Source organism: Bombina bombina, chromosome 4 (genome assembly GCF_027579735.1).
Source record: "Bombina bombina isolate aBomBom1 chromosome 4, aBomBom1.pri, whole genome shotgun sequence".
NCBI classification, from domain to species: Eukaryota; Metazoa; Chordata; class Amphibia; order Anura; family Bombinatoridae; genus Bombina; species Bombina bombina.
In genome coordinates, this window is record NC_069502.1 from 1,145,815,504 (window position 1) to 1,145,833,580 (window position 18,077).

General features: G+C 39.0%; 1 protein-coding gene across 2 annotated transcripts in view; it reads right to left on the bottom strand.

Annotated features, from left to right (window-relative positions):
- The window catches only part of HHIPL2 (HHIP like 2), a 245,544-nt gene that overhangs the window by 12,901 nt on the left and 214,566 nt on the right, over positions 1-18,077 (bottom strand). For both annotated transcript variants that reach the window (XM_053712520.1, XM_053712519.1), the window contains exon 8: positions 3,500-3,582. In XM_053712520.1, the coding sequence (XP_053568495.1) occupies positions 3,500-3,582 (83 nt within the window). The remainder of the gene's footprint in view (positions 1-3,499; positions 3,583-18,077) is intronic.

The window sequence follows — 18,077 nt, forward strand, 5'->3', positions numbered from 1 at the left end:
GTTAAAATAAATACAAATTTACCTGTAAAATAAAACCTAACCTAAGTTACAATTACACCTAACACTACATTAAATAAATTAAATTAATTAACTACAATTACCTAAAATTAAATACAATTAAATAAAATAAACTAAAGTACAAAAAAACTAAACACTAAATTACAGAAAATAAAAAATACAAGAAGTTTAAACTAATTACACCTAATCTAAGCCCCCTAATAAAATAAAAAAGCCCCCCAAAATAATAAAATTCCCTACCCGATACTAAATTACAAATATCCCTTAAAAGGGCATTTTGCGGGACATTTCCCCAAAGTAATCAGCTCTTTTACCTGTAAAAAAAGATATACAACCCCCCCAACATTAAAACCCACCACCCACACACCCAACCCTACTCTAAAACCCACCCAATCCCCCCTTAAAAAACCTTACACTACCCCCTTGAAGATCTCCCTACTTTGAGCCGTCTTCACCCAGCCAGGCACAAGTGGACCTCCAGAGGGGCAGAAGTCTTCATCCGATCCGGCCAGAAGAGGACATCCAGACTGGCAGAAGTCTTCATCCAGGCGGCATCTTCTATCTTCTTCCATCCGGAGCGGAGTGGGTCCATCTTGAAGACATCCGACGCGGAGCATCTTCTTCCATCCGACGGCGACTGAAGAATGAAGGTTCCTTTAAATGACGTCATCCAAGATGGCGTCCCTTAAATTCTGATTGGCTGATAGAATTCTATCAGCCAATCGGAATTAAGGTAGGAAAAATCCTGTTGGCTGATGCAATCAGCCAATCGGAATTGAAGGGATGCCATCTTGGATGACGTCATTTAAAGGAACCTTCATTCTTCAGTCGCCGTCGAATGGAAGAGGATACTCCATGTCAGATGTCTTCAAGATGGACCTGCTCCGCTCTGGATGGAAGAAGATAGAAGATGCCGTCTGGATGTCCTCTTCTGGCCGGATCGGATGAAGACTTCTGCCCCTCTGGAGGTCCACTTGTGCCCGGCTGGGTGAAGATGGCTCAAGGTAAGGAGATCTTCAAGGGGGTAGTGTTCGGGTTTTTTAAGTGGGAATTGGGTGGGTTTTAGAGCAGGGATGGGTGTGTGGGTGGTGGGTTTTAATGTTGGGAGGTTGTATATCTTTTTTTACAGGCAAAAGAGCTGATTACTTTGGGGCAATACCCTACAAAAAGCCCTTTTAAGGGCTATTTGTAATTTAGTATAGGGTAGGGAATTTTATTATTTTGGGGGGCTTTTTTATTTTATTAGGGGGCTTAGATTAGGTGTTATTAGTTTAAACTTCTTGTAATTTTGTTTTTATTTTCTGTAATTTAGTGTTTGTTTGTTTTTTGTACTTTAGTTTATTTTATTTTATTGTATTTAATTTTAGGTAATTGTAGTTATTTAATTTAATTTATTTAATGATAGTGTAGTGTTAGGTGTAATTGTAACTTAGGTTAGGTTTTATTTTACAGGTAAATTTGTATTTATTTTAACTAGGTATCTATTAATAGCTATTTAATAACTATTGTACTTAGTTAAAATAAATACAAAGTTGTCTGTAAAATAACAATAAATCCTAAAATAGCTATAATGTAATTATTAATTATATTGTAGCTATCTTAGGGTTTATTTTATCATTCCAATTCCAATACTCCACAGCACCAAGTAGTTTAATAATCTTCTTTTATTGCCTTACATCATATAAAAACACAGACAGAGTGGATATGCATATCCACTCTGTCTGTGTTTTTATATGCTAGCATATCCACTCTGTCTGTGTTTTTATATGCTAGCATATCCACTTTGTCTGTGTTTTTATATGCTGTAAGACAATAAAAGAAGATTATTAAACTACTTGGTGCTGTGGAGTATTGGAATTGGAATTGTATTTTGTAGGCTGGAGGTCGCCAGTTTGTCCACTCTGCACCAGGACCCAGAAAAGGGAATTGCCCATTGCCGGTCTCCATGTGTTTTGCTGTATCTGTATGAGGGTTTATTTTATAGGTATTTAGTTTTAAATAGGAATAATTTAGTTAATAATAGTAATATTATTTAGATTTATTTAAATAATATTTAAGTTAGGGAGGTGTTAGGGTTAGGGTTAGACTTAGGTTTAGGGGTTAATAACTTTATTATAGTGGTGGCGACGTTGGCGGCGGCAGATTAGGGGTTAACACATTTAATAGGCTATGTGGGCTATGGCGGTTTAGGGGTTAATACTTGAATAGGTTTATTGCGTTGTGGGCTATGGCGGTTTAGGGGTTAATAATTTAGTTATTACTTGCGGTGTGGGTTTGATGGCAGTTTAGGGGTTAAGACTTTATTAGTTATTGCGGTGGGGGATTGCGGTTGACAGGTAGATAGACATTGCGCATGCGTTAGGTGTTAGTTTATTTTTGCAGGCATTTTCGGGAGTTACGGTGCTCCCATACTCAGCGCAAGGCCTGCTATGGCTGCCTTTTATGGCGAGGTAAAAATGGAGTAAGGCCTTGCACTGGATATTGGATACCGATTTACAATGTGGTCCCATGTTAGCCTATGGGAGTAATAATTGCGTGCGACGGGTGAAATATACGCGCGTAACTTGTATGCTACACCGTATTTGTAATACCAAAATCGAGTAAAATCTGGTGTCGCCGGCTTTTGCGGGCGACGCTGCATATGTAATGGAGGCCAATATCATTAGAGATCCATTGATAGGTAAATCTGGGGGAAATCCTACTCTAGATTTCATAAAAACACAGTTCACTCTAGTAAAATCAGAGGTTGCAGCCTGATCTTATGAACTGCAGAATAGCAATGTTGGCTCCCAAAAATCTATAGATCCCTTGAGAATATTTTCTATAACCATTGACACATTTCAGATTAGAGATAGAATTATACATAATTGATTTAGTCAAAATTTATAATAATTAATGACCAGCCCAGCCAGAGAAAAATATTCTATAATGTTGTACTCGTTCAAAACCTCAACCTAATTTTTGCAAACCCTAATCATCGGATCAGGATGATTTCAGTCCACCACCTAAAAGGTGGTGGAGAAGTTAAGGAGCAGCGGCTCCGAAGCAGCATCCGCTGCTTAATTAATGGACCCCTTAGTATGAACTTCAAATGAGTAGTAGATTTTTTGCTAACAAATTTCAGTTATGTCTATTTCCACTCCTGTATCATGTGACAGCCATCAGCCAATCACAAATGCATATAAGTAAATTCTGTGAATTCTTGCACATGCTCAGTAGGAGCTGGTGACTCCAAAAGTGTAAAAATAAAAAGACTGTGAACATTTTGTTAATGGAAGTAAATTGGAAAGATGTTTAAAATTGCTGCTCTATCTGAATCATTAAAGTTTAATTTAAACTTGTGTGTCCCTTTAATTCATATACTTCATTAAAACAGAAACTGTACCCACACCTTTGTTCACAGGCAAGCAAATTAATGGATAACATATGCAATAATATAGAAAACAAATAAAATGCTAAAAGCTATAAAGAAATAACTTACTCTGCTCGGGTGAGAACGGTATGCGTTTACTTTTTATTTTCACAGGTGTTGGTTTAAATTTACACTTTCCTGGAGGTGCTCTCCTGTAATCGAGATAAAATAGTATTATTGATTCCATATTAACGTTACATTTTATAACACTAATATAAAGAAAATAACTTCAAAAGAACAAGAGCCTTTGTTTTCACGTGAAAAACATCTGTCTTTGATTATCATTTCAGAATAAAGAATGACAATTTCCAGTGCTACATTTTGCTTGAAATATTCTCAGAAAGCTTCAAACATCTTAAGTGTTAATGACATAAAAGTGTACAAAGAAAATGCACTAATGTGTTGAGTATTTAATTAACACATGGGTTAAATACATAGTTAAAGTCAGCTCCAGAGCTGCAATGCACTACTGAGAACTAGCTAAACACATATGGTGAGCTAATGACAAAAGGCATATGTGTGTGGCCACGAATTACCAGCGAGCTCCCAGTATTGCATTGCCGCTCCGGAGTCTACCTAGGTATGCTTTTCAATAAAGGATGCAAAGAAAACTAATTATATTTAGTAATAAAAGCAAATTGAAAAATCTCTTAAAAGGGCATGTTCTGTCTAAACCAGTGTGATTATATTCTTTCCAGCAAAAAAAAAATCCCTCTGTACTCTTTGTACCACTCTAAAATGTATTGTTTAATCTGTTTCCCTTCACTTACAGAAGAATATAGTACTGATTATATAGGTCATATACAAATAAATGACAAAAATTCATAACTTTACAGATATTATTTTTTTTTTGTACGCTTATGTTACAGATCACAGGTATTTAATTTATTTATTTGCTTGCCATACTGGTGACATCATGAGATTATATCAAATTATAAACCGCAGTAAGATTGGACATTATAATTTGTGATACTTCTTTTGATTAAGTAATTCCCCCCTCTAGCTACACTCTGATTTCAGACTTTTCTATCACCGTTGACTGCACCACTATCTCCCCATCACCCCAAGTCCGCTGCCTCAGGGTTATTCTTGACTCCAATATCTTCATCCCCCACATCCAATCACTCTCTTCATCCTGCCACAACCACCTACGCAAGATTTCCACAAAGCAAATAATCCACTCACTTGTAATTTCCCAATTTGACTTAAAGGGACATGAAACCCAAAATGTTTCTTTCATGATTCAGATAGAGAATACAATTTTAAACAACTTTCCAATTTACTTCTATTATTTAATTTGCTTTCTTCTCTTGGTATCCTTTGCTGAAAAATTTATCTAGGCAAGCTCATGAGCAGCAGAGAACCTAGGTTCTAGCTGTTGATTGGTGGCTGCATATATATATCGATTGTGATTGGCTCACCAATGAGCTCAGATAGAAAAAATTAGTGCATTGCTGCTCATATAACAAATGATAGCAAGATAATGAAACAAATTAGATAATAGAAGTAAATTAGAAAGTTGTTTAAAATTGTATTCTCTATCTGAATCATGAAATAAAAAAATTGGGTTTCATGTCCCTTTAATAACCTACTCACTGGCCTTCCTATCTCCCAATCCCCTCTCCTTCAATCCATCCTAAACACCTCTGCCAGGCTAATCTACCTTTCCCTTCCCCTGTATCTGCTGCAACTCTCTGGCTCCCCATTCACAGCAGAATTAAAGGGATACTGAACCCAAATTTTTTCTTTTATGATTCAGATAGAGCATGCCATTTTAAGCAACTTTCTAATTTACTCCTATTATTATGTTTTCGTTGTTCTCTTTGTATCTTTATTTGAAAAAGCAGAAATGTAAGCTTATGAGCCAGCCCATCTTTGATTCAGCACCTGGGTAGCTCTTGCTAATTGGTGGCTAAATGAAGCCACCAATCAGCAAGCACTAACCAGGGTGCTTGTTCAATATAAACTCACGTTATACATATATTTCTAATCAAGAAAAAAACTTTGTACTCTGCTAAAATACATCACTAGTGACATCATACAATGTATGCTGCAAATATTACAGGGACCTTAAAAACTAAATACTTTTTTAAGCATAGTATTAAGGTTACCTTCCCCTTCCCTCTAGACATTGGTGCCGCCATATTGAAATCTAGCTTTCAATGAAATCTGAGAGTTGATCAGTTCCTGGATAAACTGTACATTTATCCTCTATATTGCTCTCTATGCTTTAGGATTTGTTTGTATGTCATCTACAGAACCATGGCACTGTAAAGCATGTTAGGATTCACATAATGTTGTTAAAAAATATATCAAATCTAACAGTAATGCCACTACAAGGATATTCAGTATCCGCTTACTGCATAGTACAATTTTACTTGTGAGGGAATTCTCCTTTCCAAGGTCAATTTGGGCCCTGTACCCCTCTGTTTTAGACTGCATTACAATGGTACAGACTATTAACTGAAATTGCAGGAGTAGCATCTGAGCCCAGAGGCTAGGGTGCCAGGGTCGGCTCCAAGGGGGGGCATTGGGGGGACAATGCCCACCCAAATTGAATGCTGTGCCCCCTCCCACGCCGACTGCTGACATAACAGCAATACAATTCATTAATTTTTATTTATTTTTTAAGCCAGTTTAACTTCTGTCCGATTAGGGGGGTGAAGGGACTCTGGGAGCGTGCGCAGCTGCGCGGTACCAGTGCGCAACATATATTGACATTCAATGGGCCAATAGCCGATCATCATGAAAGTTATTCAGCTGAGCCCCTTGGCTGTGATGGATTGGCTCAGGCTGCCGCTAGTTTTTCAAAACTGCAAGCGAAGCCGCTGCGCGCACGACCCCAATGATTAAAACTTGAGCTGATCATTGAAGACTGAAGTATCAGGCGCCACGGCCGTGCACTTGCACGCTTTGGACACTGGGCCCCACCCCCCATGCAGTGATGCTACAACATGGCCACTGAGGGATAAATGGAGGAGGAGAAGTCCTCTGTCTCACAACTTTAGGTATTCCTTGCTTTTCTTGTTAAGCATGTTTCTGAATGCAAGAGAATATATTAAGATGATTCCACTGTTGATAGAGCGTAACATACTTTTTTTTTTTTTTTAACCAATTCATATTTTTTTAAATTAAAACACTTTCGCCTAGATTTAGAGTTCTGCGTCAGCCGTCAAAAGCAGCATCAAGGGGTCCTAACGCTGCTTTTGGCCGGCCGCTGGGATTTAGAGTCAGGCAGGAAAGGGTCTAACGCTCACTTTCAAGCCGCGACTTTTTCATACCGCAGATCCCCTTATGCCAATTGCGTATCCTACCTTTTCAATGGGATCTGCCTAACGCCGGCATTTAGAGTCTTGGCTGAAGTGAGCGGTAGACCCTCTACCGACAAGACTCCAGCCGCAGAAAAAAGTCAGTAGTTAAGAGCTTTCTGGGCTAACGCCGGTTTATAAAGCTCTTAACTACTGTGCTACAAAGTACACTAACACCCATAAACTACCTATGTACCCCTAAACCGAGATCCCCCCACATCGCCGCCACTATAAGAAATATTTTTAACCCCTAATCTGCCGACCGCAAACCGCCGCCACCTACATTATCCCTATGGACCCCTAATCTGCTGCCCCTAACACCGCCGATCCCTATATTATATTTATTAACCCCTAATCTGCCCCCCCAACGTCGCCGCTACCTTACCTACCCTTATTAACCCCTAATCTGCCGACCGGACCTCGCCGCCACTATAATAAATGTATTAACCCCTAAACCGCCGCACTCCCGCCTCGCAAACCCTATAATAAATAGTATTAACCCCTAATCTGCCCTTCCTAACATCGCCGCCACCTAACATCAAGTATTAACCCCTAATCTGCCGACCGGACCTCGCCGCTACTATAATAAATGTATTAACCCCTAAAGCTAAGTCTAACCCTAACACCCCCCTAAGTTAAATATAATTTTAATCTAACGAAATAAATTAAATCTTATTAACTAAACTATTCCTATTTAAAACTAAATACTTACCTGTAAAATAAACCCTAATATAGCTACAATATCACAAATAATTATATTGTAGCTATTTTAGTATTTATATTTATTTTACAGGCAACTTTGTATTTATTTCAATTAGGTACAATAGCTATTTAATAGTTATTAACTATTTAATATCTACCTAGTTAAAATAATTACAAAATTACCTGTAAAATAAATTATAACCTAAGTTACAATTAAACCTACACTAAACTATCATTAAATAAATTAAATAAATTACCTACAATTACCTACAATTAAATAAACTAAACTAAATTACAAAAAAAAAACACTAAATTACAAAAAATAAAAAAAGATTACAAGAATTTTAAGATAATTACACCTACTCTAAGCCCCCTAATAAAATAACAAAGCCCCCCAAAATAAAAAAATGACCCTACCCTAATCTAAATTACAAAAGTTAACAGCTCTATTACCAGCCCTTAAAATGGCTTTTTGCGGGGCATGCCCCAAAGTAATCAGCTCTTACTTTGGGGCAACATTACAACCCCCCAACATTACAACCCACCACCCACATACCCCTACTCTAACCCAAACCCCCCTTAAATAAACCTAACACTACCCCCCTGAAGATCTCCCTACCTTGAGTCGTCTTCACCCAACCGGGCCGAAGTCTTCATCCGATGGGGCAGAAGAGGACATCCAGACCGGCAGAAGTCTTCATCCTATCCGGGCAGAAGAGGACATCCAGACCGGCAGACATCTTCATCCAAGCGGCATCTTCTATCTTCATCCACCCGACGAGGAGCGGCTCCATCGTCAAGACCTCCGGCGTGGAACATCCTCCTTCCCCGACGACTACCCGACGAATGAAAGTTCATTTAAGTGACGTCATCCAAGATGGCGTCCCTCGAATTTGGATTGGCTGAAAGGATTCTATCAGCCAATCGAAATTAAGGTAGGAAAAATCTGATCGGCTGATTGAATCAGCCAATCAGATTCAAGTTCAATCCGATTGGCTGATCCAATCAACCAATCAGATTGAGCTTGCATTCTATTGGCTGTTCCGATCAGCCAATAGAATGTGAGCTCAATCTGATTGGCTGATTCAATCAGCCAATCAGATTTTTCCTACCTTAATTCCGATTGGATGATAGAATCCTATCAGCCAATCGGAATTCGAGGGACGCCATCTTGGATGACGTCACTTAAAGGAACCTTCATTCGTCGGGTAGTCGTCGGGGAAGGAGGATGTTCCGCGCCGGAGGTCTTGAAGATGGAGCCGCTCCTCGTCGGATGGATGAAGATAGAAGATGCCGCTTGGATGAAGATGTCTGCCGGTCCGGATGTCCTCTTCTGCCCGGATAGAATGAAGACTTCTGCCGGTCTGGATGTCCTCTTCTGCCACATCGGATGAAGACTTCGGCACGGTTGGGTAAAGACGACTCAAGGTAGGGAGATCTTCAGGGGGGTAGTGTTAGGTTTATTTAAGGGGGGTTTGGGTTAGAGTAGGGGTATGTGGGTGGTGGGTTGTAATGTTTGGGGGTGGTATTGTGGTTTTTTTTTACAGGCAAACGAGCTGATTACTTTGGGGCATGCCCCGCAAAAAGCCCTTTTAAGGGCTGGTAATAGAGCTGTTAACTTTTGTAATTTAGATTAGGGTAGGGTCATTTTTTTATTTTGGGGGGCTTTGTTATTTTATTAGGGGGCTTAGAGTAGGTGTAATTATCTTAAAATTCTTGTAATCTTTTTTATTTTTTGTAATTTAGTGTTTGGTTTTTTTTGTAATTTAGTTTAGTTTATTTAATTGTAGGTAATTGTAGGTAATTTATTTAATTTATTTAATGATAGTGTAGTGTTAGGTTTAATTGTAACTTAGGTTAGGATTTATTTTACAGGTAATTTTGTAATTATTTTAACTAAGTAGCTAATAAATAGTTAATAATTATTTAATAGCTATTGTACCTAGTTAAAATAAATACAAAGTTGCCTGTAAAATAAATATAAATCCTAAAATAGCTACAATATAATTATTCGTTATATTGTAGCTATATTAGGGTTTATTTTACAGGTAAGTATTTAGTTTTAAATAGGAATACTTTAGTTAATAAGATTTAATTTATTTTGTTATATTAAAATTATATTTAATTTAGAGGGGTGTTAGGGTTAGAGTTAGACTTAGCTTTAGAGGTTAATACATTTATTAGAGTAGCGGTGAGGTCCGGTCGGCAGATTAGGGGTTCATACTTGAAATTAGGTGGCGGCGATGTTAGGGAGGGCAGATTAGGGGTTAAGCCTATTGAATGTTGTTTATCTGACTGTCTCTGCTTTAGCCAATTAATGAAAAATATAAAAAAAAACTCCTTTACATATAAACCAATTCCTGAGAAGCAAATAGAAGCGGAAACTCTACAATGTTCTTATTTAAATTTCAGATAAAGCAGGCAAAACAAAGATAAATGCATTGCAAAGTTGTTGTTTTTTTTTTTAATTAAACGTTTTTTTGAGGAGCAAACTTTTGTGTGTAATATCCCTTTAATGGAGATAATGAAAACAGATATTACTCTTTTCTGCTAATATGTGAAATATCTAAATGTATATCTATGAATAAGAGCTTAGGTCCTGGATGTGGTCAGTGTGTAGTGGGGCAGTGGCTCTATCTCCATGTCATCCATGTCTATCTTTATTTATCTCCATTGCATGTCAGTCATACTTAGCCCCCTCATTCACATCTGTCACTGGCAGTGCCAGTTAGTAATAATAAATCAATTAGATTTAGAGGTATTTTTAAATATATCTGTGTGTATATAAATATATATAAATATTTATTTATTTATATATATATATGTATGTATGTATGTATGTGTGTATGTATGTATGTATATATATATATATATATATATATATATATATATAATTAGTTATGCAGCACAACCATTGTTTGGTGTGTTATGCAGCACATTAGCACAACCACTGTCTGATGTTTTATGCAGCACAACCACTGTCTGATTTGCTATGCAGCACAACCACTGTCTGATTTGTTATGCAGCACAACCACTGTCTGATTTGCTAAGCAGCACAACCACTGTCTGATTTGCTAAGCAGCACAACCACTGTCTGATTCGCTAAGCAGCACAACCACTGTCTCATTCGCTAAGCAGCACAACCACTGTCTGATTTGCTATGCAGCACAACCACTGTCTGATTTTTCTTTATGCAGCACAACCACTGTCTGATTTGCTATGCAGCACAACCACTGTCTGATTTTTTTTATGCAGCACAACCACTGCCTGATTTGCTATGCAGCACAACCATTGTCTGATTTGCTATGCAGCACAACCACTGTCTGATTTGCTAAGCAGCACAACCACTGTCTGATTTGCTATGCAGCACAACCACTGTCTGATTTTTTTTATGCAGCACAACCACTGTCTGATTTGCTATGCAGCACAACCACTGTCTAATTTTTTTATGCATCACAACCACTGTCTGATTTGCTATGCAGCACAACCACTGTCTAATTTTTTATGCATCACAACCACTGTCTGATTTGCTATGCAGCACAACCACTGTTTGCTTTGTGGTACTACCAATGTTTGGTTTGCTATGCTGCACTGCCACTGTTTGATTTGCATTTAGCTACCAATCAGCAAGTGTTGCTCCTAAGCATACATTCCTGCTTTTCAAATACAGATACCAAGAGAATGAAGACAATTTGATAATAGGAGTTAATTAAAAAATTGCTTAAAATGTCATGTTCTAGCTGAATCATGATAGAACAACATTTGGGTTTCCTTTCCTTTTAACTAGCAATGGGATGGTATGTAATGGGGGGGCAAAATGTTTCCTCGCCTATGTGGCCAAAAATCCTAGCACCGGCCCTGGGGACCAAACAGCACACTGTCACATGGGATGTGATGCAGGCTGCAGGCAGACGCAGTGGCACGCGTGACGCACTTGACAAGTAAGTTGTCAACAACAGTGTGTACTACTCCTCCTACTGTCACTCAGCCCCTGGGACAAGCAAAACAACTCGAGTCTCAAGTAATGATGGTGGTAAGGTGGCGCAAAAAATGCTATTCCCAGTGAAGATCGTATTGGTAGTGTGTATCAAAAATTTATTATATTATAAATCTGTTAAAATATATCACCCCTTTAATTGAATATTCCTTTTTGTAATTACCACAGGACTATTTTGTAATTGAATAAGTTAATACAAATTTATTGGTGGTTTAACATTTCATACAAATATAATTAGTTAAAATACTTCAGATAATTTAAGACACCGGTGTCAATTAAACATGAGTTGATATTCTAATTAAAATGCATCGTAAAAACATGAAAGCATATATAAAATGTGCAGATGTAAAAACGACTTCTTTTTAAAAAGGTCACACTATTCACTTAGTATATACTGTGTGCATATATAGAATTATGTTGATATATGTGATGTGTGGTCTTGCTTAGTGGATTTAATATTTCCAACAGTATATGCATATAATCTTTAACACGTTAGTGCAAGGTAATTATGTAAAAAACATTTGCTATACCTTGTAGTGTATCCGTATTGAAAACACTATGTTGCTAATACTCTATTTTAGTTGTCCTGAATTGTTCTGCGGTAGTCAGACTTTGTATAGACTTCTCCGCGGTCTTATGGTTAGCCAGGTTTTGACCGATAGTGTGGAGGGGTTTAACCAGGCCCGATTAGGTGCCTAAGTGTCTGTTACCTGTTTGGGTTTTTTTCCGTGGCTGTGCGGTTAAATAAATGTCGCTAGATGTAATTATTTCCTGTTGGTCAGTGACCAAACATACATCCTACATTGCAGCTTGTTGTTCCGTGTGGTCGCTGTGTCTTGATTTCTGTAGTTTAATGCGGTTAAATATATGCCGCTGATAGAAATCTTCCCTTTAAGCTGCTGATTGTCGCTCTTCTGCTCAGGGGTTCTTCTTGAGATGTAGATCAAATGCGGTGGTATATGCCACCTGATGTTTTTCACTCTCTCTCCTTTCGGTCAGTGACCGATCGTGTTTTGGCTGAGCGTTGCTGGTCTTTTGCTGGTGTTTTCCGTGGTGTAAGTTAGAATGCGGTTAAATAAATGCCGCTAGATGTAGATATTTACCAGACAGGTGGAAGCAAAGTTTGTTAGACGATGAGATTGTTGACTCAAGCAAAAGCAGTCAAGCAAAAGAGCTTAAAAACAAGACCATAGGGCAGGAGAATACAGTCTTGCACGTTTCGGCAAAGCACTGCCTTATTCATATATGAATAAGCTGTGTTACCTTCAGGACATTGAGAGCTGCTTTGCTGTGCATGGAGTTTGCATATCATAAGCTGAAAAGATCAATGCTGAAGGACATTCTATAATCCATGGGAAAGGTTTCCAGTAACAGAAGAAAGGATACCCTCATTGCTGAACTCATGGAGGGAGACTGGGAGAGCCGCATCCTTGGTTCATTTTTGAGAAAATTATTTTACCCAGGAAGTAAAAGAATGCCTGGCTATCTTTGAACCTAACTCCAGTTTGGAATTAATCTGTGAGATTCCGTGGAGGTCACTAAAATGCTTCAGGAGGAGAAGGAAAAATAGAGCTCTATCTTTCTTTCATGATGAGGAGAGTCCATAGGTGTCCATAACATGTGGGATATACTTCCCGTCACCAGGTGGATTCCAAGAACCGTCACAAGAGCTTTTAATCCCTCCCATCTCCACTCCCTCTCCAGTTAACATATAGCCGAGCAGAGTAGAGAGGCAGAAACAAAGATAGGAAAGACAGAAAGCAGGGTTAAGAGGTGCAAATAAGAAATGTCGTCCAGATTCAACAAAAATAGTTTTCTTTAGTAAGATGAGGAGAGTCCATAGGTGTCAATAACATGTGAGATACAATACCCAAGCTGAGAGTCCATGTTAAGGACGGGTGGGACAAATAAAGGGCAGTTCCTATTTGCCAGATACTGCAGCCTGAAGGACTTTCCTGCCAAAAGCAGCTTTTAAAAAAGTATAAACATCAAAACGGTAACATTTAGAAACGGTATGAAGAGAAGACTAATTTTCCGCCTTGCAAATCTATTCCAAGGAGGCCTCATTCTTGAAGGCGCAAGAGGTAGATACAGATCTAGTAGAATGTGCAGTATCTCTGTTTGGAGATGGCTTTCCCACAGCCAAGAAAGCTTTACATATTGTCTGCTTCAGCCATAATGCTAAATTCACTGCCATAGCCTTTTGACCCTTCCTGTTACCTGAAAAGTGGACAAACAAGCTAGAGGTCTGTTTAAAATATTTAGTAGTCTGAAGATAACATTTTTAAGGCTCTAACAACACCCAAATTGTGTAGTAGACGTTCATTAGAATTAGTAGGATTTGGGCACAAAGAAAGAACAACAATTTCCTGGTTAATGTTCTCAGAAGATACCACCTTCAGAAGAAAAACATAATTAGTTCTAAGAACCGCTTTATCTTGATGAAAAGACAAAAAAAGGGAGGATCAGAAAAAAGGGCTGATAGTTCAGAGACTCGTCTAGCTGAAGAGATGGCTAGAAGAAAAAGAACCTTCCAACTTAACAAATTTAGGACCAAATTATGCATAGGTTCAAAGTGAGGACCTCACAAAATGGATAGAACCAGATTCAAATTAAAAGGTGGAGAATTCTCAGCAAAAGACAGCAGATCTTTCCTGGGAGGAAGAGGTCAAGGAGAGGAGGATGACATCTGGAAGTTTTGCGGGGCCATACCGAAGCTATGAGAATTACTGAAGACAATTCTTGTTTGATTCTTGTAATCACTCTTGGAAGAAGAACCGATGGGGGAAATAGATAGGCTAGCTGAAAGTTCCAAGGACAGACTAGAGCATTTATAATTTGAGCTTTTGGATCGCTTGACCTTGCGCAATAAACCTGAAGTTTGCAGTTCAGCTTGGACGTCATAACTTCTATTTCTGGAAGACCCCATCTCAAAACGAATTGATTGAAAATGTCCTGATGAAGGTACCATTCTCCTGGATGTACCAACTGATGGCTTAGGTAATCTGCTTCCCAGTTGTTCACACCTGGAATTAGAGTATCCAATAGAGTGCAGTAGTTTTCCTCCACACAAGACAGAATGTGAAAATCTAAGAGTCCCTCCCTAATTATTGAAATACACCACAGCCGTGACACTATCTGACAAGATTTTTTTCTTGTCTGAGAAAGGGCCAAGAATGGAGAGCCCAAAGGATGGCACAAAGTTGTAGGATGTTGCTAGGTAACTTCCCCGCATAAGGAGAACAGACTCCCTGCACCCTACCGAAGCTCCCAAACAGCACCCCAACACATCAGGCTTGCATCTGTAGAGACCACGGTCCAGGTAGGCAGAAGAAATGAGGCTCCATGAGTCAAATAAGGGCTGTTCCTCCACCATGAGAGAGAACGTTGAACTGATGAATTGAGCTCTATTTGCCATTCTAGATTAAAGTAATCCTTTGACCACTGTTAAAGCATGGATAACTGAAGGGGATGAAGATGAAAACAAGCAAAAGGTACTGCATCTGATGCTGCTACCATAAAACCCACTACTTCCATAATCTGTGCTACAGACAGGTAATGAGTCATCTGTAGAGAAAGACAGGCCTTCTAAAGTTTGTTCTTATGAGTCTCTGTGAGAAACAAGCTAATTTAATCAGAGTCTATTATCACTCCCAGAAAGACTATCATTGTAGCTGGGAGTAAAGAACTCTTGGAAACATTGATGTGCCATCCATGTTCCTAAAGGAAGGAAATCACCTTTCTGGGTATGAGAAGATGCCATAGAAAGTGACGGGGCTTGGATCAAGATGTCATCCAAATAAGGAGTAATGGAGATTCCCTGTGTACTGAGCACCGCTAACAGAGCCCCTAAAACCTTCGTGAAGATGCGAGGGGAGGTGGCTAAATCAAAAGGTAGAGCCACAAACTGGTATTGCTTGTTCAGAAAAGCAAATCTTAGAAACTGGAAATGGTCTTTGTAAATTATGTAAAAGGGCCTTTTGCAGGGGCATTGCCCCAAAGTAATCAGCTCTTTTACCTGTAAAAAAAATTACAAATCCCCCCCAACATTAAAACCCACCACCCACACAACCAACCCTACTCTAAAACCCACCCAATCCCCCCTTAAAAAAACCTAACACTAACCCCTTGAAGATCACCTTACCGGGAGAAGTCTTCATCCAACCGGGCAGAAGTGGTCCTCCAGACAGGCAGAAGTCTTCATCCAACCGGGCAGAAGTGGTCCACCAGACGGGCAGAATTCTTCATCCAGACGGCATCTTCTATCTTCATCCATACGGCACGGAGCGGGTCAATCTTCAAGATATCCGAAGCGGAGCATCCTTTTCTTCCAACGGCTACGACTGAATGAAGGTTCCTTTAAGTGACGTCATCCAAGATGGCGTCCCTTCAATTTCGATTGGCTGATAGAATTCTATCAGCCAATCGGAATTAAGGTAAAAAAAATCCTATTGACTGATTGGGACGCCATCTTGGATGACGTCATTTAAAGGAACCTTCATTCAGTAATAGCCATCGGAAGAAGAGGATGCTCTGCGTCGTATGTCTTGAAGATGAACCCGCTCCGCGCCGGATGGATGAAGATAGAAGATGCTGTCTGAATGAAGACTTCTGCCCGTCTGGAGGACCACTTCTGCCCGGTTGGATGAAGACTCCTCCCGGTAAGGTGATCTTCAAGGGGTTAGTGTTAGGTTTTTTTAAGGGGGGATTGGGTGGGTTTTAGAGTAGGGATAGTTGTGTGGGTGGTGGGTTTTAATGTTGGGGGGGGGATTTGTAATTTTTTTTACAGGCAAAAGAGCTGATTACTTTGGGGCAATGCCCCGCAAAAGGCCCTTTTAAGGGCTATTTGTAATTTAGTGTAGGGTAGGGCTTTTTTTATTTTGTGGGGGGGATTTTTTATTTTGTTAGGGGGATTAGATTAGGTGTAATTAGTTTAAAAATCTTGTATTTTATTTATTATTTTCTGTAATTTAGTGTTTGGTGTTTTGTACTTTAGCTAATTTTATTTTAATTGTATTTAATTTAGGGAATTAATTTAATTATAGCGTAGTGTTAGGTGTTAGTGTAACTTCAGTTAGGTTTTATTTTACAGGTACTTTTGTATTTATTTTAACTAGGTAGTTATTAAATAGTTAATAACTATTTAAAAACTATTCTACCTAGTTAAAATAAATACAAACTTGCCTGTAAAATAAAAATAAACCCTAAGCTAGCTACAATGTAACTATAAGTTATATTGTAGCTAGCTTAGAGTTTATTTTATAGGTAAGTATTTAGTTTTAAATAGGAATAATGTAGTTAATGATAGTAATTTTATTTAGATTTATTAAAATTATATTTAAGTTGGGGGGGTTAGGTTTAGGGTTAGACTTAGGTTTAGGGGTTAATAACTTTAATATAGTGGCGGCGACGTTCGGGGTGGCAGATTAGGGGTTAATAAATGTAGGTAGGTGGCGTCGATGTTAGGGCCGGCAGATTAGGGGTTAATAATATTTAACTAATGTTTGCGAGGTGGGAGTGCAGCAGTTTAGGGGTTAATATATTTATTATAGTGGCAGCGATGTCCTGGTTCGTCAGATTAGGGGTTAAAAATGTTATTTTAGTGTTTGCGATGTGGGGGGCCTCGGTTTAGGGGTTAATAGGTAGATTATGGGTGTTAGTGTACTTTTTAGCACTTTAGTTAAGAGTTTTATGCTACAGCGTTGTAGTGTAAAACTCTTAACTATTGACTTTAAAATGCGGTACCAGTGTTGACAGGAGAGGGTCTACCGCTCACTTTTTGGCAGACTCGTAATACCGGCGCTATGCAAGTTGCATTGAAAAAATAGGATACGCAATTGACGTAAGTGGATTTGCAGTATTTCCAAGTCTGGCCAAAATAGTGAGCGGTACACCTGTACCTGCAAGACCGTAATACCAGCGGGTGTTAAAAAGCAGCATTGGGACCGTCCAACGCTGCTTTTTAAGCCTAAAACACAACTCGTAATCTAGCCGACTGAAAATAAATTTTCTTGATGTACAAAATGTAAGAGAGTTGCTAAGGGGAACCAATGGAAAAATGTGTGAAAATTTGGAGCCCAAATTCCTATTTTTTGGTGTTAAGCACATACATAAAGGGCTGGAAACCCCCAAACTATACCTATGTCAGAGAACTATGTGTAGTGTTTGAGTCACTAACCTGGACTGCAGAACCCCTCCACATACTGAGGCCTTTCTCTATCACAGAATGCTGATGAGGTAGACAGCCCATCCAGTGTAGGTAAATATACTGCAGAGGATATGAACAGATATACCAGTAACCCCTCTGGTGGAGGCTTAGGGAGGGGGTCCCCGTGACGCTACAAAGGGCAGTTATGGCTGAGAGATTTACTTGTGAGGGTACTTACATGTCATTAGAGAGGTAATTCCTTTACCCTGCCCTGTTAAACTCCTGCATTCTGAATCATCTTTGAGTGAAACTGGAAGAGGTGTATAGGGTCTCAAGTCAGGTCTGAGCTCTCAATAATAATTTAGAAAATAACAAAATCTTGATTGCAGAGCCCCTCACTCAACCTCTCACCTCAGAGGCCAAGAATTAACTGGAAAGGGAGTGGAGGTGGGATTGATTAAAAGCTCTTGTGAGGGTTCTTGACCTCCACCT